General features: G+C 40.9%; 2 protein-coding genes across 13 annotated transcripts in view; one reads left to right on the top strand and one right to left on the bottom strand.

Annotated features, from left to right (window-relative positions):
- Positions 1-4,748: 4,748 nt before the first annotated feature.
- LOC137002735 (GTPase IMAP family member 4-like) lies at positions 4,749-13,252 on the top strand. The gene is made up of 2 exons (XM_067362576.1): positions 4,749-5,080; positions 9,260-13,252. The coding sequence occupies exons 1-2, from the start codon at positions 5,068-5,070 to the stop codon at positions 10,663-10,665; spliced, it is 1,419 nt and encodes a 472-aa protein (XP_067218677.1). The 5' UTR covers positions 4,749-5,067; the 3' UTR covers positions 10,666-13,252.
- A 1,545-nt stretch (positions 13,253-14,797) lies between these two features.
- Positions 14,798-26,831, bottom strand: part of ptprsb (protein tyrosine phosphatase receptor type Sb) — an 80,959-nt gene continuing 68,925 nt past the window's right edge. For all 12 annotated transcript variants that reach the window (XM_067362665.1, XM_067362664.1, XM_067362663.1 and 9 more), the window contains 12 exons: positions 26,491-26,588; positions 26,193-26,316; positions 25,897-26,072; positions 25,698-25,817; positions 25,395-25,549; positions 23,083-23,368; positions 22,461-22,639; positions 22,206-22,332; positions 21,832-21,957; positions 20,792-20,946; positions 20,528-20,663; positions 14,798-16,972 (listed from right to left, as the gene is read on the bottom strand). In XM_067362665.1, the coding sequence (XP_067218766.1) occupies positions 16,904-16,972; positions 20,528-20,663; positions 20,792-20,946; positions 21,832-21,957; positions 22,206-22,332; positions 22,461-22,639; positions 23,083-23,368; positions 25,395-25,549; positions 25,698-25,817; positions 25,897-26,072; positions 26,193-26,316; positions 26,491-26,588 (1,751 nt within the window). In that variant the 3' untranslated portion in view covers positions 14,798-16,903. The remainder of the gene's footprint in view (positions 16,973-20,527; positions 20,664-20,791; positions 20,947-21,831; positions 21,958-22,205; positions 22,333-22,460; positions 22,640-23,082; positions 23,369-25,394; positions 25,550-25,697; positions 25,818-25,896; positions 26,073-26,192; positions 26,317-26,490; positions 26,589-26,831) is intronic.

Below are 26,831 nucleotides of genomic sequence, written 5' to 3' on the forward strand. Positions count from 1 at the left end.
GACTTCAGCAGATGATTTTGCTAAACTAACACAATACAACAAAACGAAAGCTAACACAACATAGTTACTAAAGTAAAAACATAAAAAAGTTCCAAAGTAATAAAAACCTGTAATGTTGAGTTAATACATATAAAAACACAAAACAACACATTCTCACCTCTGAAAGTTTTTTCCATTTCTTCAGGGATTTAAATCTCAGTGGTTTCACAACCAGAACCTGCACAATGTTGTGGGATCATTAAGACTTTTGTTCATCTTCAGAACACAAAGATATTTTTAATTAAATCTGTGCAATTTCTGTACGCAACTACCACATTGACATTTCAAAAAGTTCATAGATTGTAAAAGTAATTCATATGAATTGAGTTGTTTTCTGAACTCGATCGCTTTATATGATGATGATGAAGATTTAATTTAGGCTTTTTTACACATTTTTTTAGTGTAAAGAACATTTTAATAATCTAAAGAACCTTATCAAGAACCTTTAGTGGTTCTATGGATGTTAAAGGTTCCTCATGGAACCATCAATGAACCTTTGATTTAAGGGTGCACCTGATGACTGCAATCCTCACATTCTCATCTGCTCGAGTTCAGTGTGTTACTGTGATCTTCTATACACTCGAGTCCTTCAGAAGGTGAACCTGAATGAACTGAAGAACATGATCATCATGGCAAACATCAGAGGTGTGAATGCCAAACCACTGTGTTTGTGTTTGAGGGTGTGTAAGTAGTAGCACTACCTAGTAGTGAAAATGTGACCTACATAGTGATCATGAGTCCTCCACTAAACAGCTTGATTCCACTGATGTATAAAAATGAAAAGGGAATCATGATTAAAATAATTCAGCAGTTTCATCACAATTCACTGATGAAATAACAGACGACACACACACAGTCTTCACGTCAGTATATCCAGTCGTTCTGTTTTAATACAAAGTCGACATATCTACACACATGATCTGAAATCAATAAGCAGAGAAAAGTGAACCACTACGTCATCAGCACTCGGCCCACGTTCACTCGCCGCTCGTCTGATCAATTGTTGCTTTGACAGCTGATTGAGGGGTTATTTGTGTGCTTTCGTCTTTAAAGGAACATTTTAATTAGTGAGAATCGTGTCTCAATGTCTGAATGTGCTTTCACGAGGAGAGAAAAACTCTGTGCTGATGCAGATCGGCGTCTCGCTGACTAGTATTGAGCTGGTGAAACGGTACAGTGATGCATCAGATGCTGAAACCACGTTTCTCTGATGTGCTGACCGAACACGACCATTAATCCGCTGATATTTGGTCATGTTTTAGATTAAACCACATTCACTTTGGCCGATTAACAGAAGCAGTTTTGTGTGATTTGAGGGTCAAAAACTATTTCATATTGGCGATGCATAACGCGAATCCACACGGCCAACTTTAACAATTTGCGAAATGTGCTTTTGTGAAATTCGCATGTATTTCTATTGAAGCTCCTTGAAAAGTCGCACAATATCTGTAAATGTGACCATGTCTTAAATCTCACTTGCTATCAATACATTTATCGGCCATCCATCACATTTCAGTCAATCATGTTAACATGGTATGACCCTGGTAGTTTTTGTTGGGTTGAGTTAGAGCAGTTTACCACGGTACATCACTGTATGCAAAACTTGATCTGAGGTTCTCTGGGCTCTTCAAACCTGCGTGTGCTTCAACTCACTTCGTTTGACTGATTATGCCATTAATGCTGATGAGGAACATGTGTAATGTCTCAGTTTGCGTGATACGTCACGACTGGACCGTTTCGGTGCGTTTGGACTCCGGAGGGCCGCGGGCCGTTGGCTTCCTCTAGAACAATCAGTGCACAGGAAATATCAAAATATCTGAGAGGGTTACGAAGCACAACACTGTACATCTGAGCCATGTACAGTCACATTAGCTGGCCAACTACACCACAGCTCACAAATTATATTGCCAATAAAAATCATGTAAATAAATAGATCCTTAAAAATTCAAGCATAATATCAACAAAATGAAATAAAAAATCAGGTTGATTAAATATTTGACAACAACGATAAGGCTCACTTCACGTCTCTGAACCGGCTCGTTTCCTGCGCTACTCCTAAACATCACGCCTCGGCTAAACTAAACATGACAGGAAGAGTTTCGCTGCGAGAACGAGTCAAACAGATGAGCAGAAACCACTGTCCGGACATCTGTTTGAGGGGAAATGGGCGAGGACGACGATCTAGATCCGATTCAGTGACTGGAAATACTGGGGAATCAACCTCGTCTTCGCCCAAGATCCCTCCTCGCCGTGTCTAGAATGTGCATGCTGAATCGCTTGTATGTTTTGGCCTGAATAATCGTCCCTCTTCCGTCTCACCATAAAGACTAGGCGTAGTACATTATGCCACAGCTGAAAGGAGCAAAAGAACATGATACAGATACGAGATTCAAGCATTGAAAACTCCCTCGGCCACCCAAACACGGCGTAAGCAGCATATAGTCATGTAGAGACACACCGAAATACAGTATTCACAGGAGTTCAGTCCGTCTGGTCCACAAGCTCCGGAGCAGAGATTACATCACGTCGACGCGTTGGCTGCGGTTCTGTGGTCGCTCCGTTAGGCACAGAAGGTAGGAGATCTGCGGTCCGGATGGCAACGATGACTCGCGTTCCCTTCGTTCACACTAACTCACGTCTGACGTTGGCAAATACAGTTTGAAGAAACTCCCACTGAAGGGTGCAGCAATTATCCAGGCTTTTGATTTCATAGTTTCTTTTTGTTGTTGTTGTTTTGCTTTAAATAGATTTTGTACATGTAATATTTTCCTCTTGTTACGAAGAAGATCTTCATCCACAGTTTAATATTTCTAAAAAGCCGACCACAACATTAATATCAATATTTGAACACTGAGGTAATAGTTTGCGTCTCCGGAGGTTCTGAGAGAACGTCTGCGCTGTATGAGTTTGTTCCTCTGCGAGTGTTTGTGGGGTTGTTGAGGGGGAAGGTTTGACATGTTGGCGTTCTTCTTCTCTTATGTTGCATAGTGATCAAAACTTCCAAGGTACTCCAGACCGGCCTGATAGCAGAACTGATACTCGTCCTGCGGACAGACAGACAGACAGATTTGATGAACACTCGATGTCACATAAAATAGACATTACAAAAAAAGTAGTTTTAATTTTGATTCAACATAGACATTTTTACACAAACTTTTAGGCTTCAACGGCCAGGATTTTTTTACAGAATCTGCATCTGAATTAATATTTAGATTTATTTACAGACCAAAACAGTTTGATTTCCAACATTCTTCAAAATATCTTTTTATGTTCTGCAAAATAAAGTCAGTCATTCGGGTTTGAAACGAAAGAGAGAGAGGAAATGTAAATAAACTGAATTTTCACTTTTGGGCAAACTTTCCCCAAAATATTGATTTTTATTTTTTATTTTTATGAAGTCAATATATATATATATTTTTTATGAAGCGATACACTAAATAAGAAACTAAAGCTGCCAGTAGGTGGCATTAACGTGTGTGTGTGTGTGTTTTCAGGGATGAGCACGGTTCACGAGGTGATCGTGGCGCGTCACTGTGGAATGCGGGTGTTGGCTCTCTCTCTGATCACCAATAAGTCGGTGCTGGATTACGACAGTGAGAAGAAGGCCAATCACGAGGAGGTTCTGCAGACGGCTGAAATGAGAGCCAAGCAGCTGGAGAAACTGGTGTCCACCGTGGTTTCCCGCATCAAAACAGTCAAATCCTGTTAGTGAGCGAAGCCCCTCAAACACGACCACCGCTAGACGCCGTTAGTGACGCCCGTGTTTATCGTACACTCGTTAGTTTTGCTTTACAATGTTTACGTTTCCCGAGACCGGAACAGCGACTGATCCGAACTAAAGCACCGCTGCTTCTGTCATCACCAGATCATTTTACTTCACTGATTATAGTGTCGCTGTTTTAGTATGTATTTATTGTGACCAAATGTCTGATTTATTTAAAACTAAGTTAAACAAATGGAAATTAATACAAAAGAAATCACTGACATATGTCCAGTAAAGAAGGAAATTGGGAGCTTTTTAAAAATATATATTTTACATCTAAAGAAACGTTACTGAATTCACTTTGAGGTATTTAACACACACCGAACTGTATTTATGTGACTTATTTATGTAAAGTTGAGGTTTCTGAAGTTAAAATGGGGGTGAATGTTGTTTTTAATTGCACTAAAAAGTTGTCAGTCTTAAGATCTTCTTCTGAATTGCTGTTTTATTGATGTACTCCAGCACTTTCACCAGAAATTTTGTAAGAATTTTATTTACCAAAACTTTAAAATTGCACTTCAACATTTTTGGTACATATTGTCTCTATAATTGCCTGCTTAAATGCAATTAAATGAAATTTTTGACATCATGTTGCTGTAAGTTTCCTTCATCTTTCTTAGTCAGTGATGCCTGTTTTCCATCCAGACATTTCCAGTTTCATCAGCCTCTCCGTGACATCAGAAACACTGCTCCATAAGTGACTAAATCAACACATTTCTCATCGCTTTTGTTCTGCCATTCAATGCACAAGAGTGTTCTTAGCAATAGGGTAAACTTCCTTATTCTGCGTTATGTGTTTTAATAGTTTTTAGGCTTTTTTCATGAATTGCAGCCATAAAAATAGAGTTTTGCGAAAGCTTCACATAAATGACACTCTATAACGCTGAAGTAAAAGCACAGAATATGTCTTCACATTTTGCATAGGAAACGATATGTAAATAATCATGCAAATAATCGGTGACGTCACTGCATCTCTTTAACAGGATCACTGTGTCCCTCTAGTGGATGCAAACTAAACCGTTATTTGCACGTATAACAGTCTTATTTGCATATATTACATGAAATATGTTTATACATAAATATAAATACATTTATTTTTAAATGTCACACAAATATAATGTTGGGAGGAACGAAAATGCGTCAACATGAGAGTTCGTGGTGAGTTTCGTTTCTGAGTAAAAGTCCTGCCCATCATGATCCAGTCCAGAACACTGAACACACACACACACTCACACACACTCACACACTGAGAAACAGCAGAAAACATGTACAGCGAAGGTAATTAAAGATATATGCATTATTATATTATTAGTAGTTCAGGATTTGTTTAGATCATTGTTTATGGTATTGTTTATTGTTTTTTATGCTATAAATATATTTATCTTTTACAGTGAACTAAATCACGATTACAGGAATTAATTGAAATAAATAATTATTTATCAGTGTCTTCAGCTCACAAAACTATATTTTAAGAATGTTTCCTATTAAGTTATGAAAACGTCATTTCTTAATGTTCTCTGAACGTTTAAAGTAAGAAGTTTATTGAAGTGTGATATTAGCCTTTACTTCTATTAAACTAAAAATAAGAAAACATACTTTCAGTCTTTTCATGTACTTCTCAGAAACATATTTTTATGTACTATACTCGACTAATAATAACAGAAAAGCCTGTGTGTGTGTGTGTGTGTGTGTGTGTGTGTGTGTGTGTGTGTGTGTGTGTGTGTGTGTGTGTGTGTGTGTGTGTGTGTGTGTGAGAGAGAGAGAGGTTACAACGTTACCGACATTCTTCAAAATATCTTTTGTGTTCAGAGTAAGAATTATACTGAAAGTGCAAAAATAAAAAACTATAAGTATGTTGTAGTTCACTTAAAGAAAACTTAGAAGTATACTTGCAGTGTAAAACAGTGTTGGCTATAACTACTAATGTAACAGTACGATCACCACCAGAGGGCTCCCTCGCCTGAATATTACTTTCTCCTGTTGTAAACTACATTTCCCATGAGCCCGTGCTCGGACTGATTACTGTGACTGCTTAAGCTCCAAGCAAACAATGTGAAGTCTTGTTTCGATCGTTTCTATTCCTGTTCGGACTGCCTTAGACCAGTCTGTGGTTTAGACTCTTGGACTGTTTTCTTGTTTACAGTTGTTTGTTTGCTGCCTGCATCGACCCTGCGCCGTGTTTGACTACGATTTCTTATCTGGCCATGTGTTTGTCTAAGTGTCGCCCGTGTTTGCCTGCTTGTGGTGTTATTAATAAAGCTGCAGATGGATCTAAAGCCTAGTCCTTCTGAGTCATCGTTACATCAACAGTGTAATTAGATTACTGTAATTATTTCTCTCTATAAAAAGTATTGCATCACTTTTTACTTTCCAAATTCCATTTCAACCTCGACCAGTTGAACAAAACAAGGATAGACATGAAACAGTTCACTTGTAGTGTAGTTGCAGTACAAACGAAAAACGTAATTGTAAGCTAGTTGTGTACTCAAAGTTTACTAATGTTACTTAAAATATACTTAAAAGTATACATTTATACACTAAAAGTGGGCCAGTTTAGTCCAAATTAACTACATTAAGTATACTTAAAATGAACTTGAAGTATACTTGTAAATAAAATTGTATACAATTATTTGTACGGGCAGCTAACAAAAATAGGTTTATATATATATATATATATATATATATATATATATATATTTTTTTTTTTTTTTTTTTTTTTGTCCCTACCATTCTCATTGATTTATTAAAATAAATATTTCTGAATGTACATTTAAACCATCCAGTTCATTATATGTTTAAACACATTTTACATTAAGGGAATATTCCATTTTATCTCTTTTTATCTCTTTATGGGAATGTAAGAAGTTAACTACATTTCGTGAGCAAAGCCACGCCTCAACCAGTCATGCATGTTTACACTGAACCAACCTTCACAGCTCTGTTTGTTTCATCAAGATTATTTCAACTTTATACAGCATCCACTAGCACTTCAGTAACTTTACACTCCGAGCCCTCAATGCTTCCAGTATTCCCATCGTCACACGTGACGTCACTACACTCCACAACGGCCTCCACCTAGTGGAGACCCCGCTCAATTTCCATCAACATCTGCTTCAGACATAAAATCTAGGGTTGGGCATCTAAGTTATAATGCCGATCCGATACGCATCTGGATACAAGGTATCCGATCCGATATATAAACGATACATGTGTGGCATTTTGCGATGCAATGCGATACGATTCACACCCATATCACGATACGATGCGATAATTCAGCACTAGCTAATTAGATCAAGTTTATGTGGTGATGTGAAAGAGGATGCGGTGCCACTGAATTAGTTTGATTGATTTATTAACCAAGTAAAACCAATACTTTTTTACAAACTGGCTTTTCAAGTGAGATATCAGATTAGTCGAACTGCCCGTGTATTTTACAGATGCGCGGCACATTTTACAAATTGCATGTGTCTTGTCAAGTCGTCTGTCTTTCTTGTAAAATCCATAGTGTTCCCAAACTTTAGATTTAAAATTCAGTGGAGGATAAATTATCTCGGCATCCGGCATGTTTGTTTTGCTTACTCCTCGCGCTTCCTGACATCGTTCCCTTGTCATATGCCTCACAGTCCCAAAAGCATCAACAAAAGAGGACGATCAATCCTCTACCAAGAGGGAAGAATGGTATTCAACATCTTCAACCATCTCAGCCCCAACAAGAGTTTTCTGTCTTTGTGGAGCGGCACATCCTTCCTCTTATAATGACTATGTCACACAGCCAGAAGACATTCAGCTGTACACAGCACCAATGGCTACTACAGCGGCCGTTGGTTCGCTTCCGAATGGCCGCCTGAGTTTATTTGTCTCGTTCAGCAGTCAGACCTTCCCTCATCCGCGCTTTACGAAATGTATCCCGTCATCATAGAAACCATCCTTTGGGGCACGAATGGGCCAGACATTCAATACTCATCCAATACTCAACAGTTAGTCGAAAACTTAAATAAAGGCAGATCTCGTTCCCCAGCAATCATGCAATTAGTTCGCAAACTGACACTAATATCTGCTCAACACCAGTTTCTTATTCGAGCAGCTCACATTCCAGGCTACAATAGCACAGCTGACTCTTTGTGCTGTTTTTCTTTTCAGAAGTTCAGAATCTTGGCTCTAGAAACAGACATCCATCCCACGCCAGTTCCACCGTTTTCAGCTGCCATCTTCAACTAAATCCAGAGTTGGAAGACCTTTCATATGCTTCACGAGAAGATATCCTCAATGGCCTTTGCCCAGAGTTCCCTCTCTGCTTACCTGACCAGTTGGAACTGTTTTGAGGCTTACCATTCCTTCTACCAACGTCCAGTTCCTCTAATGAATATTTGGTCCATTCTTACCCTAAGTCCTCCAGACTTACTTATCCAGAATCAACTTTATCAACAAACTCGCCATTGGCGACCAATGCCACTCCATTTCTCATTCTCATATATCTATGCTCATTAAAGGTCTACGTAAACAAGAACCAGTTATTAAACTCTTGCTATTAACTTCTGACCTTCTGAGCAATGCATCCACACATTACACTTGGGCTACTTGAGCACATTATTTGGCTTCCTGTGCTGCTCGGGATTTTCCCCATCAACTTCCGCTATCAATCCAGTCATTCATCCCAGCCTCTCACACATCACATACTCCAGATTCTCTCATATACATAAAAAGTAAAACTGACCAGTTTGGAGAATCATTTCACCCCAACTCCTTCCTCAGTCCTCATGAGCCACTTTTGGAATACATTCTTTCCAGATATGCCATCTCCTCAAGAACTACTCTTTCTTGCAGAAGATAGGAAAATGGCCACAAGACACTTTCAAACACTTTTAAAATATTCTCAGCACCTTCGGCATATCTCCCGAACACTACTCCATCCATCTCTTCCGGATTGGAGCAGCCACGACAGCCGCCAGCATAGGCATCTTGGATGAGACAATAAGAGTTCATACATCCGTAATAATCTTAATGATCTCTGTCAAGCTCAAGCCCACATCAGCTCATTCAAACCTTTGGGTGTCTTCAAGTAACCCAGCTTACTACCTACAGAGACGAAGCCCGAGTCTCCCGATCATCCAGACCGGAGAACATAACATCCTTTCCCTTTCCCATCCTTTTAAAACTGTCTTCATTCTAATAAAGTCTATTATCTGCATAGTTGTGGTGTGGTCCTTGCTGGTGAAGTAACATTTTAGAAAATTGTTACACGAACATCCAATTAAAATGTTTCAGGAAAAAAGTATGTGAATAAAATTTTTGGACTAAATTTTTGAAAACATTATCAAAGATCAGATAACACTGAACGAACGTATAACGTTACTGAAAGAATGTTTGTTCATAACTTTGAGAAAACGTTCTGAGAACATTCGCTGGGTTATTGGTAGTTTTCTCAACAATTTGCTTGATACTTTGGTTTTTCCTCAGGATCAAAGATGCCACACAGTGATTGGAGGGAGAGTTCCAGCAGAAACTCAAACATAAAACGGAGAATTGCTCGAACCTCCCAAGGGTCGTTTGGGAGCAATCCTCAGAACACAATAAATCCAGCACCGAATGAGCTGCGCCTGGTTCTGCTGGGGAAAACAGGAGCAGGGAAAAGCGCAACAGGAAACACCATCCTGGGAGACAGACGCTTTGATGATGGATTGAGCATGAGCTCGGTCACAAAAGAGTGCAAGAAAGAATGTGCGACGGTGGACGAACGAGAGCTGGTTCTTGTGGACACACCTGGGTTTTTTGACACAAATTTGTCAGAAGAAGAATTAAAACAAGAAGTAATTCATTGCCTGGCTTTGAGTTCTCCAGGTCCTCATGCCTTTCTGCTCGTCGTACCGATAGAGCGATACACAGAGGAGCAGCAGCGCACCGTAGACCTGATTCTGGAGATGTTTCATGAGGACGTCACTCATCACACCATCCTCATATTCTCCCACGCGGATAGACTTGGAGGAGGATCCATTGAAGAGTTTATTTCAAGACAAAATCAGAAAGTGCAGAAGCTCGTGGAGAGATTTGGGAGGCGTTTCGTGGCTTTTGACAACACCAACCCTACAAACCGAGATCAGGTGAGTCGACTCCTGCGGAGGGTTGACAAGCTGCTCGCTCGAAATGAGAACCGTCACTTCACCAGTTCAATCACAGAAGTGATGCAGGAAGCCCAGAAGATAATAGAGACGAAAATGCAAGCTGATATGGCCGAAAGAATGAAGAAAATCAAGCAGGAGGTCAGGAAAATGGCTAATGATCGATGGTGTTCGTTTATTGCATCTATGAATGAAGAGAGGCAAGAAACAGAGAGAAAAAGGAAACGCTTACAAGGCAGGATTAAACAGATAGAGATGGATATAAGGAAAGAAGAGCAGAATGCGCATCCGATCCCAGAGAGACTGGAACGGTTCAGAGCATCTCGGAATAGAGAGCAGGAGAACATGAGAAGACTGCTGAACAGAGAGATGGAGGAGGAGGCGGAGAGAATGGAAAGAGAATATAAAGAAAAGGAAGATCTGGACATCTGGATCCAAGAAGAGGAGCAGAGAAGACTGAGTGAAGAAGGGCAGAACAATGAGCTTCTCTCAAAACGCAATATGAAATTGGCGATTATGCTGTCCATGTTTATGCTGGGGGCCGGAGCTGGATTTGCACCTACGCTCCTAGCGTTTCTGTTCCCTGCAGCTCCAGCTGTGGAAGTCGGATTGTCTGTCAAGATTTTGTCCAGCTTGCTTGGTGCTGGAGCTGTGGAAAGCGGGAGTGTTTTTGGGACGCTCGCTCTAGTTGCAGTGAAATCTGCATCTGTAAAGCTGGCAGCGATGACACAGTGCTCCATTCAGTGATCCGTCATGATTGACAACCAAGATTCCACAATTAATCAACCAAGTTCACAAATCAAGATTATGAAATACGTTTTTAAAAAACCCTAAACATAGTTAAGCTTGTTTGCGATGCATTTTGACTTCAGATTTTGGAAAATTAGATTAATTGAAAATATATTATATGTGGCAATGATTCGATGATTCGATTCTGATTGGCTAAAAGGCAGTTTAATCACTGTTTTATATTAATTTGCTGTTTTCATTGAAGTGTCACGTGACATCTCACGTACAGAGATCGGAGATCGCGCTGCGCACACAGAAACCTGACGCTGCCCGTGACTTTTCGTGCGGGATGATGACACCACTGATTTCTGCACAGCTGCTGTATAGATAAATGAACTAAATTAATAGAACTAATGATTTTTACAATAGAAATTAATCAATTCTGAACTTAATTAAGCAGGAAAATAGAGCTGCACGATTAATCGTTAAAAGATCGCAATCTCGAATCAAACACCGATGCAATCTCGTTCCTAAATGAGGATTCTCCTGTGTCCATTAAACCTTTGATAAGGAGAGCAGTGGTCAGCTTCACAATTACAGTCTTTCCAACCCCACAGTATCCTGAGATCAAACTTTATAGTTCGGATATAAACACTGATGTCTATGGCAGCGATCAAAATAGATTTAATCACCTTTTGAAAGTAACAGTGGCGCTTCAACGACTATATCGATTACATCGTTATGCCACCAGGTGGCGACAAGTGGTTTTTAAACAAATGTATTTGTCAATGTTCATTCATTCAGGAGATTTGTTCAAAAACGATGATTCTTCCAGTAGCTACTAGGCTTGTTCAAGATGCCTCGCGCTGCGCAGACCGATCCGTGTGACATCAGAGAGAGCGACTGTAACACGGATTGTAAATCACAGTAGCCTACATAACAGACTGGTGTCATATATTGTTGAAAAGAATACAACAGAATACAACAAGTGTATCTGTTTCAGTTAGAGACCAAACTATACCAAGTATTTGTATGACATAACGTCGCCGCATGTAAACAAGTATATAGACGATGCTTTTGCACCATGTTTTTGTTTGTAACTTCGTGAAATATCAGTAAATCATAGTAGATCTTTGGCGAATGTAGTACGTCCGAATTTGCATCGGGCGGTTCTTTGCCTCCATGTCATGCGTTAAAATCATTTAATGTACAGCTAGCTGTGGATTAGCCTATTTTTTTTCCTCACAATTGTGAGCAATTTTGAGTTATAAAGTCTGAACTGCAAGATTATCTCAGATAATTCTAAGGAAAAATTCAGAATTTTGAGATAAAAAGTACAATACAATACAATAGTTCAACAAAGTGTTATAAATATTTTGATATGCAAGTGATTATTATCATGTTTATTGATTATAATTTGACTGGCACAAAAGGCACTTCCTTAATGACATCATCCTCCAGGAAGTGACATCATTAACTGAAGGAATCAGAAGCACAAACTTCAGTAAGTGTTATCAATGGATTTGGTTAATTTTGTGGTTGAATGTTTTGTGTTTGTCACTTAAAACAAATTCATCCCGTTTGATCAAAGTACACAAAATCATTTTAATGCAACATTTTGAAAGTTAGTTAAAAACATGGAAGTTGACGATCTAAGGATTCTCAATAGCATCCTGTGTGTGTTACTTTAAGAGAGCAACCATTTACATCTTGTTTTTATGATTTAATTTTATAATCACTAGTAATTGTAGTTACATTTACTCATGTATTCATCATTTTATTATTATTATTCATTTATTTTGTTTTTATTTTTTATATCACTTATTTTACTTATTAAATGCTTGCTATAGTTTAATCTTCACGACTGTGTGGTTTGAAGGGATGTTTGTTCTCATGAGCAGGAGATAAAAGAATGTCTCCATTTCAAGGTTTTTAACGTCACAGGAAATGATGTGGTGAAGCAGGAATTTTCCATTGTTTTTGCTTTGGTATAATAACACTTGTTGGATGTTGTACTGGTCAGATGAAGTGAGCATTGAAACACACAGCTAAGATTATTCAATAAACTGCTCTTTTTCCTATCATCACTTCGTCTGCTTCTGCTCTTCCTTGGCTTTCTCAGTCAAACTCTCAGGCTGATAGATACGAATCCCTGCCAGAAGATATAAGTCTTCTAATATATTTTCTGATGTGGAGATCCATCCAATGTAACATTTTGGCATGATCTAACAAAGTGAACTTCAAGTTGCCGTCCTCATGTAAGCTATTGCTAATCACAGAGCTTGAGCATATTCAATTTAAACATCCTTAACCAAAGATGTGCCACATGCACTGACATATGTCATATTTAATATCTAATTTTCTGAAAATACTTGTTTCTAAACCTTGTGAAATACTTCACACTGCTGAAGAGAATAAATGCCAGTCTTCACCGGGTTAGTGAACATTGTTCAGCATGAGTCGCTATCGATGGACATGTTTTATGCGCTAACACATTCTGATTCTGACATTCCTGACTGAATATTTTCTATTCTTGGCTGATCTCGAGATGAGTCCAGTTTAACTCATATCCTAATATAATGGTCTATATATGTTATAAACTTAACAGGAGATTTTTATAAAATGTATTTTCACTCTTAAAAATAAAGGTTTCAAAAGTGGGTTTTTTCACAGTGATGCCATAGAAGAACCCATAGAACCTTTCAGTGATCTTAAAATAATTTTTATTTTATTTTTTTCTTATTGTGAACAACATTTTAATCTAATGAACGTTTTGTGCATTTGATAAATTGTTTATGGAACCATCAATGCCAATAATGAACATTTATCTATAAGAGTGTTGATCACTATCTTCTAAGTTACTTAAAATACTAAGGCAGTTATCAAAGTTTGTTACATTTAATTTGAGCACATATACAGTGGGGTTCAGGACTGGAGATTGGGCTGGACATGACAGGGTCTTGATCTCAAGGTCCATCCACAGCTTTATTGGCCTGGCAGTGTGTCATGGAGCATTGCCCTGCAGGAAAAAACAATCTTTTGCCAGAGCAACTTTTCTTCCAGCTTCTGACAGAGCTGCATGAGATCACGGCGCCATCTGCAGGACACCCTTAGCATCTTAGCCAGGGTTCAAAGCACCCAATGCTGGTTGAAACCATAGCAAGTATATATAGATGCATCATTAATGGCTGTTTCTATGGGCCTCTATACATAAACCGTCCGCCATATTGGAATGGTCAAAGCCGGACTTCAGCAGATGATTTTGCTAAACTAACACAATACAACAAAACGAAAGCTAACACAACATAGTTACTAAAGTAAAAACATAAAAAAGTTCCAAAGTAATAAAAACCTGTAATGTTGAGTTAATACATATAAAAACACAAAACAACACATTCTCACCTCTGAAAGTTTTTTCCATTTCTTCAGGGATTTAAATCTCAGTGGTTTCACAACCAGAACCTGCACAATGTTGTGGGATCATTAAGACTTTTGTTCATCTTCAGAACACAAAGATATTTTTAATTAAATCTGTGCAATTTCTGTACGCAACTACCACATTGACATTTCAAAAAGTTCATAGATTGTAAAAGTAATTCATATGAATTGAGTTGTTTTCTGAACTCGATCGCTTTATATGATGATGATGAAGATTTAATTTAGGCTTTTTTACACATTTTTTTAGTGTAAAGAACATTTTAATAATCTAAAGAACCTTATCAAGAACCTTTAGTGGTTCTATGGATGTTAAAGGTTCCTCATGGAACCATCAATGAACCTTTGATTTAAGGGTGCACCTGATGACTGCAATCCTCACATTCTCATCTGCTCGAGTTCAGTGTGTTACTGTGATCTTCTATACACTCGAGTCCTTCAGAAGGTGAACCTGAATGAACTGAAGAACATGATCATCATGGCAAACATCAGAGGTGTGAATGCCAAACCACTGTGTTTGTGTTTGAGGGTGTGTAAGTAGTAGCACTACCTAGTAGTGAAAATGTGACCTACATAGTGATCATGAGTCCTCCACTAAACAGCTTGATTCCACTGATGTATAAAAATGAAAAGGGAATCATGATTAAAATAATTCAGCAGTTTCATCACAATTCACTGATGAAATAACAGACGACACACACACAGTCTTCACGTCAGTATATCCAGTCGTTCTGTTTTAATACAAAGTCGACATATCTACACACATGATCTGAAATCAATAAGCAGAGAAAAGTGAACCACTACGTCATCAGCACTCGGCCCACGTTCACTCGCCGCTCGTCTGATCAATTGTTGCTTTGACAGCTGATTGAGGGGTTATTTGTGTGCTTTCGTCTTTAAAGGAACATTTTAATTAGTGAGAATCGTGTCTCAATGTCTGAATGTGCTTTCACGAGGAGAGAAAAACTCTGTGCTGATGCAGATCGGCGTCTCGCTGACTAGTATTGAGCTGGTGAAACGGTACAGTGATGCATCAGATGCTGAAACCACGTTTCTCTGATGTGCTGACCGAACACGACCATTAATCCGCTGATATTTGATATTTTAGATTAAACCACATTCACTTTGGCCGATTAACAGAAGCAGTTTTGTGTGATTTGAGGGTCAAAAACTATTTCATATTGGCGATGCATAACGCGAATCCACACGGCCAACTTTAACAATTTGCGAAATGTGCTTTTGTGAAATTCGCATGTATTCCTATTGAAGCTCCTTGAAAAGTCGCACAATATCTGTAAATGTGACCATGTCTTAAATCTCACTTGCTATCAATACATTTATCGGCCATCCATCACATTTCAGTCAATCATGTTAACATGGTATGACCCTGGTAGTTTTTGTTGGGTTGAGTTAGAGCAGTTTACCACGGTACATCACTGTATGCAAAACTTGATCTGAGGTTCTCTGGGCTCTTCAAACCTGCGTGTGCTTCAACTCACTTCGTTTGACTGATTATGCCATTAATGCTGATGAGGAACATGTGTAATGTCTCAGTTTGCGTGATACGTCACGACTGGACCGTTTCGGTGCGTTTGGACTCCGGAGGGCCGCGGGCCGTTGGCTTCCTCTAGAACAATCAGTGCACAGGAAATATCAAAATATCTGAGAGGGTTACGAAGCACAACACTGTACATCTGAGCCATGTACAGTCACATTAGCTGGCCAACTACACCACAGCTCACAAATTATATTGCCAATAAAAATCATGTAAATAAATAGATCCTTAAAAATTCAAGCATAATATCAACAAAATGAAATAAAAAATCAGGTTGATTAAATATTTGACAACAACGATAAGGCTCACTTCACGTCTCTGAACCGGCTCGTTTCCTGCGCTACTCCTAAACATCACGCCTCGGCTAAACTAAACATGACAGGAAGAGTTTCGCTGCGAGAACGAGTCAAACAGATGAGCAGAAACCACTGTCCGGACATCTGTTTGAGGGGAAATGGGCGAGGACGACGATCTAGATCCGATTCAGTGACTGGAAATACTGGGGAATCAACCTCGTCTTCGCCCAAGATCCCTCCTCGCCGTGTCTAGAATGTGCATGCTGAATCGCTTGTATGTTTTGGCCTGAATAATCGTCCCTCTTCCGTCTCACCATAAAGACTAGGCGTAGTACATTATGCCACAGCTGAAAGGAGCAAAAGAACATGATACAGATACGAGATTCAAGCATTGAAAACTCCCTCGGCCACCCAAACACGGCGTAAGCAGCATATAGTCATGTAGAGACACACCGAAATACAGTATTCACAGGAGTTCAGTCCGTCTGGTCCACAAGCTCCGGAGCAGAGATTACATCACGTCGACGCGTTGGCTGCGGTTCTGTGGTCGCTCCGTTAGGCACAGAAGGTAGGAGATCTGCGGTCCGGATGGCAACGATGACTCGCGTTCCCTTCGTTCACACTAACTCACGTCTGACGTTGGCAAATACAGTTTGAAGAAACTCCCACTGAAGGGTGCAGCAATTATCCAGGCTTTTGATTTCATAGTTTCTTTTTGTTGTTGTTGTTTTGCTTTAAATAGATTTTGTACATGTAATATTTTCCTCTTGTTACGAAGAAGATCTTCATCCACAGTTTAATATTTCTAAAAAGCCGACCACAACATTAATATCAATATTTGAACACTGAGGTAATAGTTTGCGTCTCCGGAGGTTCTGAGAGAACGTCTGCGCTGTATGAGTTTGTTCCTCTGCGAGTGTTTGTGGGGTTGTTGAGGGGGAAGGTTTGACATGTTGGCGTTCTTCTTCTCTTATGTTGCATAGTGATCAAAACTTCCAAGGTACTCCAGACCGGCCTGATAGCAGAACTGATACTCGTCCTGCGGACAGACAGACAGACAGATTTGATGAACACTCGATGTCACTGATCTGACCCAGTCCTGCTCCTGCAGGGATCAGCTTCACTCCTGAATCACCTGATGAAGATCATCACAGACAGGTGTGTGTTGATCTGAACTCTGCAGGAACAGGACTGGTCGCCTCTGGACTAAAGTGACCTTAAATAAAACATTCATTTTTAAAAGTTTGTTGTTCATCTGATTATCCCTGTGTGTCCCTGTTCAGCACTAGTACGTTATATTCTGTGTTTGACATAATAAAAAAGTAACTAGATGTACATTTTCTGACGGAAATGTGAGTGGTGCTTACCGTAGCAAAACTCTGCACTAGACAGTTGTTTGGGTGTTCTAGGTTGTTGCTAGGCAATTACTGTGGTGTTCTGGGTGGTTCCTAGGCAGTTGCTAGGGTGTTGCCATGTGGTTGCTAGGCAGCTGCTAGGGTGTTCTAGGTGGTTGGAAGGGTGTTGTGGGTTGTTTCTAGGCAAATGCTATGTGGTTGCAATGCAGTTACTAAGGTGTTCTGGGTGGTTGCTAGGGTGTTAGGAGTGCCAGGCAGTTGCTAGGATGTTGTGGTTAGTTGCTAGGGTGCACCTATGCAGTTGCTAAGGTATTATGAGTCGTTGCAAGGGTAGTGCTATGAGGTTGCTAGGCAGTTGCTAAGGTGTTGCCATGTGGTTGCTAGGCAGCTGCTAGGGTGTTGTGGGTGGTTGTTAGGCAAATGCTATGTGGTTGCAATGCAGTTACTAAGGTGTTCTGGATGGTTGCTAGGGTGTGGTTGCTAGGCAGTTGCTAGGGTGTTGCCATGTGGTTGCTAGGCAGCTGCTAGGGTGTTCTGGGTGGTTGGTAGGGTGTTGTGGGTTATTGCTAGGCAAATGCTATGTGGCTGCAATGCAGTTACTAAGGTGTTCTGGATGGTTACTATGGTGTGGTTGCTAGCCAGTTGCTAGGGTGTTGCCATGTGGTTGCTAGGCAGCTGCTAGGGTGTTGTGGGTGGTTGCTAGGGTGTGGTTGCTAGGCAGTTGCTAGGGTGTTGCCATGTGGTTGCTAGGCAGCTGCTAGGGTGTTCTGGGTGGTTGGTAGGGTGTTGTGGGTTATTGCTAGGTAAATGCTATGTGGCTGCAATGCAGTTACTAAGGTGTTCTGGATGGTTGCTATGGTGTTAGGAGTGCCATGCAGTTGCTAGGGTGTTGCCATGTGGTTGCTAGGCAGCTGCTAGGGTGTTCTGAGTGGTTGGTAGGGTGTGGTGGGTTGTTGGTATGGTGGGGTGGGTTGTTGCTAGGCAAATACTATGTGGTAACTAAGGTGTTCTGGATGGTTGCTAGGCTGTTCTGAGTGATTGGTATGTAATTGCTACATGGTTGCCAACCAGTTACTAGGATGTTGTGGGTGCTCCTAGGGTGTTTTGTATATTTGCTAGGGTGTTATCGACGGTTGCTATGGCATTGCTAATTGGTTACTAGACAGTTACTATGGTGATGTTCTGGGTGGTTGTAAGGGTGTTGCTAGGTTGTCCTGGGTGTTTGCAAGTGTGTTGCTAGGGTGTTTGTGGATGGTTGCATGGGTTTTGCTAGGCAGTTGCAAGGGTGTTCTCAATGGTTAATAGGATGTTGCTAGGACATTGTTAAGTGGTTGCTAGGAAGTTTCTAGGGTATTCTGGGTGGCTGCTAGGCATTTGCTAGAGTGTTCTGTGTATTTGCTAGGGTGTTATCAGTGGTTGCTATGGTACTGCTATGTGGTTGCTAAACAGTTACTATGGTGATGTTCTGGGTGGTTGTAAGGGTGTTGCTAGGTTGCCCTGGGTGGTTGCATGTGTTTTGCTAGGCAGTTGCAAGGGTGTTCTCAATGGTTGATAGGGTGTTGCTAGGACATTGTTAAGTGGTTGCTAGGCAGTTTCTAGGGTATTTTGGGTGGCTGCTAGGCATTTGCTAGGGTGTTCTGTGTATTTGCTAGGGTGTTATTAGTGGTTGCTATGGCACTGCTATGTGGTTTGCTAAACAGTTACTATGCTGATGTTCTGGGTGGTTGTAAGGGTGTTGCTAGGAATTTGTAAGGGTGTTTGTGGGTTGTTGCAAGGATTTTGCTAGTAGGGTTGTCACAATACCATAAAAAGGTCTTAAAATACTATACCAGCTGAAGTATCACGATACCAAGTAGTAACGCGATACCATGCAGTATACAAAATTAACCAAACTTTCATAAAAACATGAAAACAGACCAGATTTTTCTCTGAATACTTCATTAATGAGAATGAATAACAGGCTTTTATTACCAATCAAATTAATCATTGTAAACAAAATTCATCTTAGCACTGCACAGAAGCTGTATTTATGCATTTACACTTCAATTACAATTGCATAAATAATGTTATGATATTAATGTTTCAAATATAAAAATTTGAATATAGAAATAAAAATGTTGGTGGAAAAAAATGATAGAATAGACCTACTTTTAGATGGTAAAAAAATTATAGAATAGGCCTACTTTTAGATGGGAGACTAAAGTCGCCAGTAGGTGGCAGCAAGTGTTAATGATTAAGTCAATCATTCAACCGATTCGTTCAAAACGGCTGATTCATTCAGGAACGAAGCAAATGACTGTCTTAATGAATGGATTAGTGAGTCAGTGACTCACCCAATTTGTTCAAAAACAGATTAATTTAGAAACTAAACAAAAACAGCGCTCTTGCTTGTGTCACGAATTATCAGGAGCATTTTTGCCAGCCTATCTTGAAATATCTAACCCTGACTGGAGAGCAGTATGTATATTAAAACATATAATACATTTATAATTATAAAATCACGATTGATATGATTGATAAGAACCGAGTACAAACCCGCTATAGCTTATTGATGAATGGAATTGCATTTGTCTGAATCGTGTTCGCAAAGATGTTTCTAGAAACAAACTATTTAATCTTTTCCAGAAGTGGTCAAATGAGCAACGGAAAAACTGTGAGAATTCATCCTTATATAAAGATTTTATGATGTTAATTAAGTGAATTTCAAACCCTTTCTCCAGATAAAATGCACTGCGAACAACAACGTGCAAGTGCAACTTTATCTCATTGCAAAATTAACTGAAGCATCAGGAAACAATAAGGCGCTAATTCTACAGAGCATTTACTACACAGGGCACAGCAGACAGTCAACGGCAGTCTCTTGTAATGTTTTTGCAGGCACGCATGTTAAATTGAAGTGTACCTGCCGCACATACAACATTTACGGTACTTACGATACTACCGTTTAAAAAAATGCAAAGGCATCGCCAGTATTTTGAAGCTTTAGTATGCAACGGTGCTAGGTCGCTAGGTTGCTAGGGCGTTGCCATGTATGTCTCTGTTTATCACTAGCACAGTCTAACGTTTCATAGAATAAAATCTATGAAGAATCATAGTATTTGTGGTACTTTGGGTCTGAGGGAGGAAATATGTTCTACAGGATGTTGAACAGAAACTGTCCTGAGAATGAGCCGAGATCTTCTCCAGACCCACAGGTCTATGATGAACTGTTTGATGACTGTGACGTGTGTTTACCGTACCTCAGTCTGTACCATCGCCGGCCGTTGCGTGCGCAGCATTTTGACGGTCTGGAAGATGTCGACGGCGCCCTCGTAACGCATCCGCTCCAGCACGATACTGAGAGTGATGAACACACCTGTGCGCCCGACGCCCGCACTGACACAGAGAGAGAGACAAACACTGAGTGTGTGTGTGTGTGTGTGTGTGTTTACAGTGTGACCTGTGCAGATACATCAGTGATGGCTATCAGTCTAGTGTTAGTCGAGTCTGAGTGTCATCATTACCTGCAGTGCACTGTGATTGGTCCATCCTGACCGAACTGCTCCTTGGTTTTATGCACCTGTCCAATGAAATCAATGAAACCCTCCCCTGACTTTGGAACACCTTGTTCTGGCCAATCAGTGAACTGGAACTGTCTGACAGTTCTGGACTGTCCATCCTATGGAGAAAAAGACAATGAGTTGGATCATCTGCAGATCTGAGCTGCTGTGAGAGTCCTGAGACACATGATGTCAGCGTCATGAATCTAATCACTCAATCTCTCTTCATGAGGATTCATGAGTGTCATGTGTTTCTAGGGCATTGCTAGGGTGCCATGGGGCAGTTGCTAGAGTATTCTGGGTGGTTGCTAAGCAGTTGCTAGGGTGACATTGCTGTGGTTGCTAGGGTATTGCTAGGTTGTACTGGGTGGCTCCTATGGTGTTGCTAGGGTGTTCTAGGTGGTTGCTAGGCAGATGCTATGGTGTTCTGAGTGGCATTGTTATGTGGTTGCAAGGCAGTAACTATGGTGTTATGGGTTGTTGCTAGGGTGTTGTTATGTGGTTGCTAGGGTGTTGTGGGTGGCATTGCTGTGATTGCTAGGGTATTGCTAGGTTGTACTGGGTGGCTGCTATGGTGTTGCTAGGGAGTTCTAGGTGGTTGCTAGGCAGTTGCTATGGTGTTCTGAGTGGCATTGGTATGTGGTTGCAAGGCAGTTACTATGGTGTTATGGGTGGTTGCTAGGGTGTTGCTAGGTTGTACTTGGTGGTTGCTAGGGTGTTGCTAGGCAGTTGCTAGGACATAGTTATGTAGTTGTGATGACTCCCATGACATGGACTGTGCTAGACTGAGACTCACAGCAGTCACATATTATTGCCCTTTTGTTGGTTTTATTGCTTCTATTGGTCTCCTCATTTGTAAGTCGCTTTCGGCACACAAAGTTCTCATTCTCATTAAATTCAGTGGTCAATCCAGACTCAGTCGGCTCAGTTCTCCTCTGTGATGCTCTGGTGCTTCACACATGATCTGAGTGATCGTACCGCGGTAAATGATGGCCTGTACTCACCCTGGCGTCAGTGACTTTGAACTCTCTCAGGATGTACTGCGGCATGTTGTATTCTGCCATGGGATCCACCACGAAGTACTGATATCGAGCCGAACGCTCCGCCGGCCAATACTGATGACACTTCTCCTGTCGACACACAGATGTTACTGCAACTGCTCATTCCAAACAAAACCATGGCTAAGATGAGACGACACCGACATCATTATGACTAACATTAAGATATGAGAAAGTTTTCATTGACTAAAACTAGAGTAAAGTTCCCAGTCATTTAAAACTTAAAGTTGAATAAAAATTTTAAAAACTAAATCTCACACAAGACTAAATTAAAAACAGCTGATCAAATGAGCACAGGTTGGAGTGTGTGAGCTTCTCACCCGTCCCATCTCGCGCAGTTTGGTCAGCATCACCACGATGGTGGAGTTGTGTTCCCACAGCATCCGCCAGAAGTCCTCAGTCGTCTCCGCCAGCGGCCCCTGCGTCGCGATATACGCCTTCTGCTGCCTGAAGACACACGGACACACCTGCACAACTATCTGCTGTATGACTTTAGCGCTGTATACAGTACAGATTGTACTGAGTCATTATTCACTTCAGATCAGATCATGTTTTGAACTGCAGCTAAAGTCTACCTGTATCCATCGATGAAGCTGGCGTTGATATAGTCGGACCCTTCCAGGCCTCTGATTGGCTGCAGACACACGCGTGTGGTTTCGTACGGCATGATGTTCACCAGCCGGTTCTTGAACTTGTTGCAGGGCAGATTAGCGCTGACGAACCGGGAGGTGTGTGCTTTAGTGTTGGCCAGACGCTGACAGACACAAACACACCCGAATAAGGTGAAGGGGTCACAGGGGTCACGGCTGAGGTCACCACAGTGTAACGGCAACCGACACCCTAAAACTTTATGTTTGTTATATGAAAGTCACATTAAAACTGTCCTGGAAACACTTCAACAGGCCTTCATGGTTTACTTTAACTGCTTATAACCACTATTTATGTACTACACAAACTTTTAATCTCAAACTGATGTGCAGTAAAATATGAAAATTCATGTTCAAATTCTGGTGATCCAAACAGTGAAATAAACAAAACATTTTTATTTATTGTATGGAAATTATGTATCTACACTACTGGTCAAAGGTGTATTAATGTTTTTAATGAAAATATCTTTTTGTTGTTTGCTGATCAAAGAGGAGAAACATCAAGCTCAATATCACTTCTATAGTGTGTCATTATTAGTCGATAATGAACCTTGAACTCCAGCTCCATTCCGCTCACGTGTTCTCCCGCCTCCACCTGCGACAGCGTCTGTATGTAGGAGTACAGGCTCCGCGCCGCCACCTCCGTGTTCCCGCAGGCCACGGCCTCCAGCAGCGCCTCGTGGATGAATCCGTACTGATCCTCCGTCTGCACCATGTAGTTCCTCTGCGAGCGCATCAGGGTCACGTGACCGTACACGTCCACCGTCCGCTCGTGACGGATGCGCTCCAGCATGGCGTCGATCACTATGAAGCAGCCGGTGCGGCCCACGCCAGCGCTGAGACACACACACACGGAAAACACCACGGCATAATTCCCCCGATCTGTTTCTGGTTACTGATATCTGATTTACAGACGCATTCATCTGACACAACAAAACACTGGGATTATACAGTCTAATAACTTCAGTAACTGTAATCCAGCAATCCAGATTACAGAGGAACACGCATGATGCCGAACATGTATGAGGAAACTGAGTGTGTAATCTGAGTGTGTGAACATACTAAACTACTATGAAAGTGTGCGTGTGTGTGTGTGTGTGTGTGTGTGTGTGTCTGATAGTGATGCTTGGAATCAATTGAATCAGTTGCAAAAAAATCTTTATCCTTCAGAAACGTTTTGTTAGGATTGCAACCTGGTCAAATGCATATACTTCATCTGCTTCTCTATTTCAGAAACTTCAGGTTCTCACTGTTTATGATATTAACATTTCTCAAATTTGTGTCTTTATTTTTAAGATATATTCACATGAAGGTAACATTCCAGAGCAATTTAAGATGTATTTTAACTGTCACTTAACTCGTCAATGCTCAGATTTTCATCTTCCTAAAATTCTCACTTGTAGAGGTCAATATTCTATACGATTTAGGGATATTAAATTATGGAATGGTTTATCTCATCCAGCAGAAAAAATGTTCTTCTTTAAAATGTTACAAAAGATGTATAAAGAATCATTTTATTGTGCTTTTTTGTTTATTGATGTCTCATGCACTCTATATGGTTTTTTTTTGGAGTATATCATCATTATTATTATTATTATATATACATGCTATAATTAACTTAAGTTATATACATTTATATATTTATAATTTAGCTTTTTTTTTCTTTCTTTAATTTCGCAGTTAGTTTTTTGTTGTTGTTTAGGTGGAGGCTTTAAATAAGCCCTTTGGGTTTTTTGCCTCTCCCTGCACAGTATATGGATTGTACTTTTGTTTTTTATTGTATATATTTTATATTTGTGCAAATAAACTAAATCCTAAACTGCTTCAAAATGTCAAAATGATTCATTCTTTTGAATCTCTAAACGGCACACGCTGGCGACTCCTGCTGGTCAGAAAACTGCATGTAAAAACACCTTTTAAAAACAACTGCGAATGTTTTATTGAAAATGTAATTATTAAATGCAATTAACACATCATCCAATACCATTAAATATGAAGTGTCTGTATAATATATGTTATTTTATTCAATTGTAGGGCTTGTTTCATGGAGAGTTTGATTAATCAGGCCTATACAAATGTGTCACTAAAAAATGTCTACAAATGTATAAAACTGTTCTGAGATCAGGTAGAATCCTTACAGACACTAGTTCATGGGTTCAGAGATCATCGCACACTCACGGGAACGTTTATAAACAGTAATGATGTAACATTAGTTTGATACGCGCTTCAAATCACTGGTTGGAAACAAAGATTAAAGGGATAGTTCACCCCAAAAATGAAAATTATCCCATGTTTTAGCCATCCTGGGTGTATATGACTATCATCTTTCAGACAAAGACAATCAGAAATATATTGAAAAATATCTCTTCCATGATTTGGGGTGGTGTGGGTGGGTGGTGTTTTGATCATGAATATAATCCATACGGCTCCAGAGGGTTAATAAAGGCCTTCTGAAGCAAAGCGATGTGTTTTTGTAAGAAAATTATCCATATTTAAAACATTTATAGGATGAAAATCAAGGGATAATTTTCATTTTTGGAGGAACTATCCCTTTAACAAGCAGTTTCCTTCAGCAATGCCTGAGCGCTTCAGCGGCTCCGGGTGGATTTGAGGACAGACTAGTTTAGTCTGCAGAAGTGGAGAGGTGTCCTCAATAAATGAATAAACACAGCAACTCTCTTATATAACAAGCAGAACAGTCTTACTCTGCAGGCTGAAGCATTTGAGAGGGAATAAAGCACACATTAGTGTTTACAGCGCATTTATCATCGGCCCTGGGGAAGATCACGGATCGATGTCAAAACGCAGGAGTTTGCTTTGGAGTGCCAGTGAAACACAAACGTGTGACGCTCTGAAGCTGACCTGCAGTGGACGATGACGGGACCGGCGTCCGGCGGGTTGCACGCTTTGACCCTGCGGAGGAAGGCCAGGAATGGAGTGGGATATTCGGGAACGCCGTGGTCGGGCCAAGCCGTGAACTGGAACTGCCGGACCTCTCTCCTCTCGTTGGAGCCGCTCTGATGGGTGAAAACATCAGGATGTTACAGACGACACTACATTTTTTGCTTCAGTTCTGTCAGCGGGGTCAGAAAACGAAGCATTGTTGGACTGATGAAGACGACGGGACGCTGTGTGAAGACCGACGATAGAATAGGAACGTCTCACCTTATGCAGAGAGAAGGTTCGCACACAGAACGTGGCCAGTTCCATCGTGTCCAGCAGAGTGACCTGAACCGCCCCGTACGTGTCCGTGCCGCGACTGGGCCAGTACTGATCACACTTGATCTAAACAAGAGCAAAGCGTGACATGAAGACCAGCTCGAGACTCTCAGCGCTCTGAGGTCGTGTTTAGAGTCTCTCTCACCCGGGATTTCTCCTCTAGTTTAGTCATCATGACCACTGAAGCGGCTCTCTGCTCCCACACCATCCGCCAGAAATCACCGAAGGTCTCCGGCAGCGGCCCCTGGGTGGCAATATACGCGTTCTGCTTCCTGTAACCGTCGATGTAGTTCGCGTTGATGTAGTCACTACCCATAATGCCTAGGGAGAAAACAGGAAAACATCACAGCTGTGCCGAAAGACAGAAAGAGTTTATTGGCATATGGAAGAGAACACACAAAACACACTGAATTGATCAAATGAGGTCATCAGAGGTCGTACCGTCTGCCAGCGCGAGAACGACACGCGTGTGGTCGTACGCGATCACGTTGGCGTAGCGGTTCTTCGGCTTGTTCACCTCCAGGTTTGAATGTTCCCATGTGAACTGCTGACCAGGATCAATCGACTGAGAGACAGAGAGAATCAATCAATCAATCAATCAATCTATCTATGTTGTTTGTGTTTGATGTGTGTTTTGTTCTTTTGCCGTTTCTCTCGCTCAGCATGAACAGCTTCCTCTCCTCTCACAGCGCCGGCGATGAAGGTCACTCTCTCCCGCCTGTCTCTCTGCGTTACTCACCTCGTACTCCTGCGACAGATGCAGGTTGTCGTTGGCCTTCAGGCGCTCCGTGTGTTCGGGCAGATCAGAGATGGGGATGGGCGGGTGACTCATCATACCTGCGGGAGCAAAGGTCACAGCGGTCGTCATGGAGATGACCTACAAACCATCACGACAGGCGCTCTGTGGTGTGTGTGTGAATCGCACATGACTGCCGTCACCGAGAGAGCTGAAACACCTAGTGAGTGTCACAACACCTCGTGTGCTGATGATGTATCCTGCCTTCTTCAGTCCCAGAATGCTCAGCTCAGGCTGTGATGGTGGACACGCTGACTATTAGAGTTCGTTAATGTAAACTATGA

The sequence above is a fragment of the Chanodichthys erythropterus genome, chromosome 16, assembly GCF_024489055.1.
Source record: "Chanodichthys erythropterus isolate Z2021 chromosome 16, ASM2448905v1, whole genome shotgun sequence".
NCBI lineage: Eukaryota > Metazoa > Chordata > Actinopteri > Cypriniformes > Xenocyprididae > Chanodichthys > Chanodichthys erythropterus.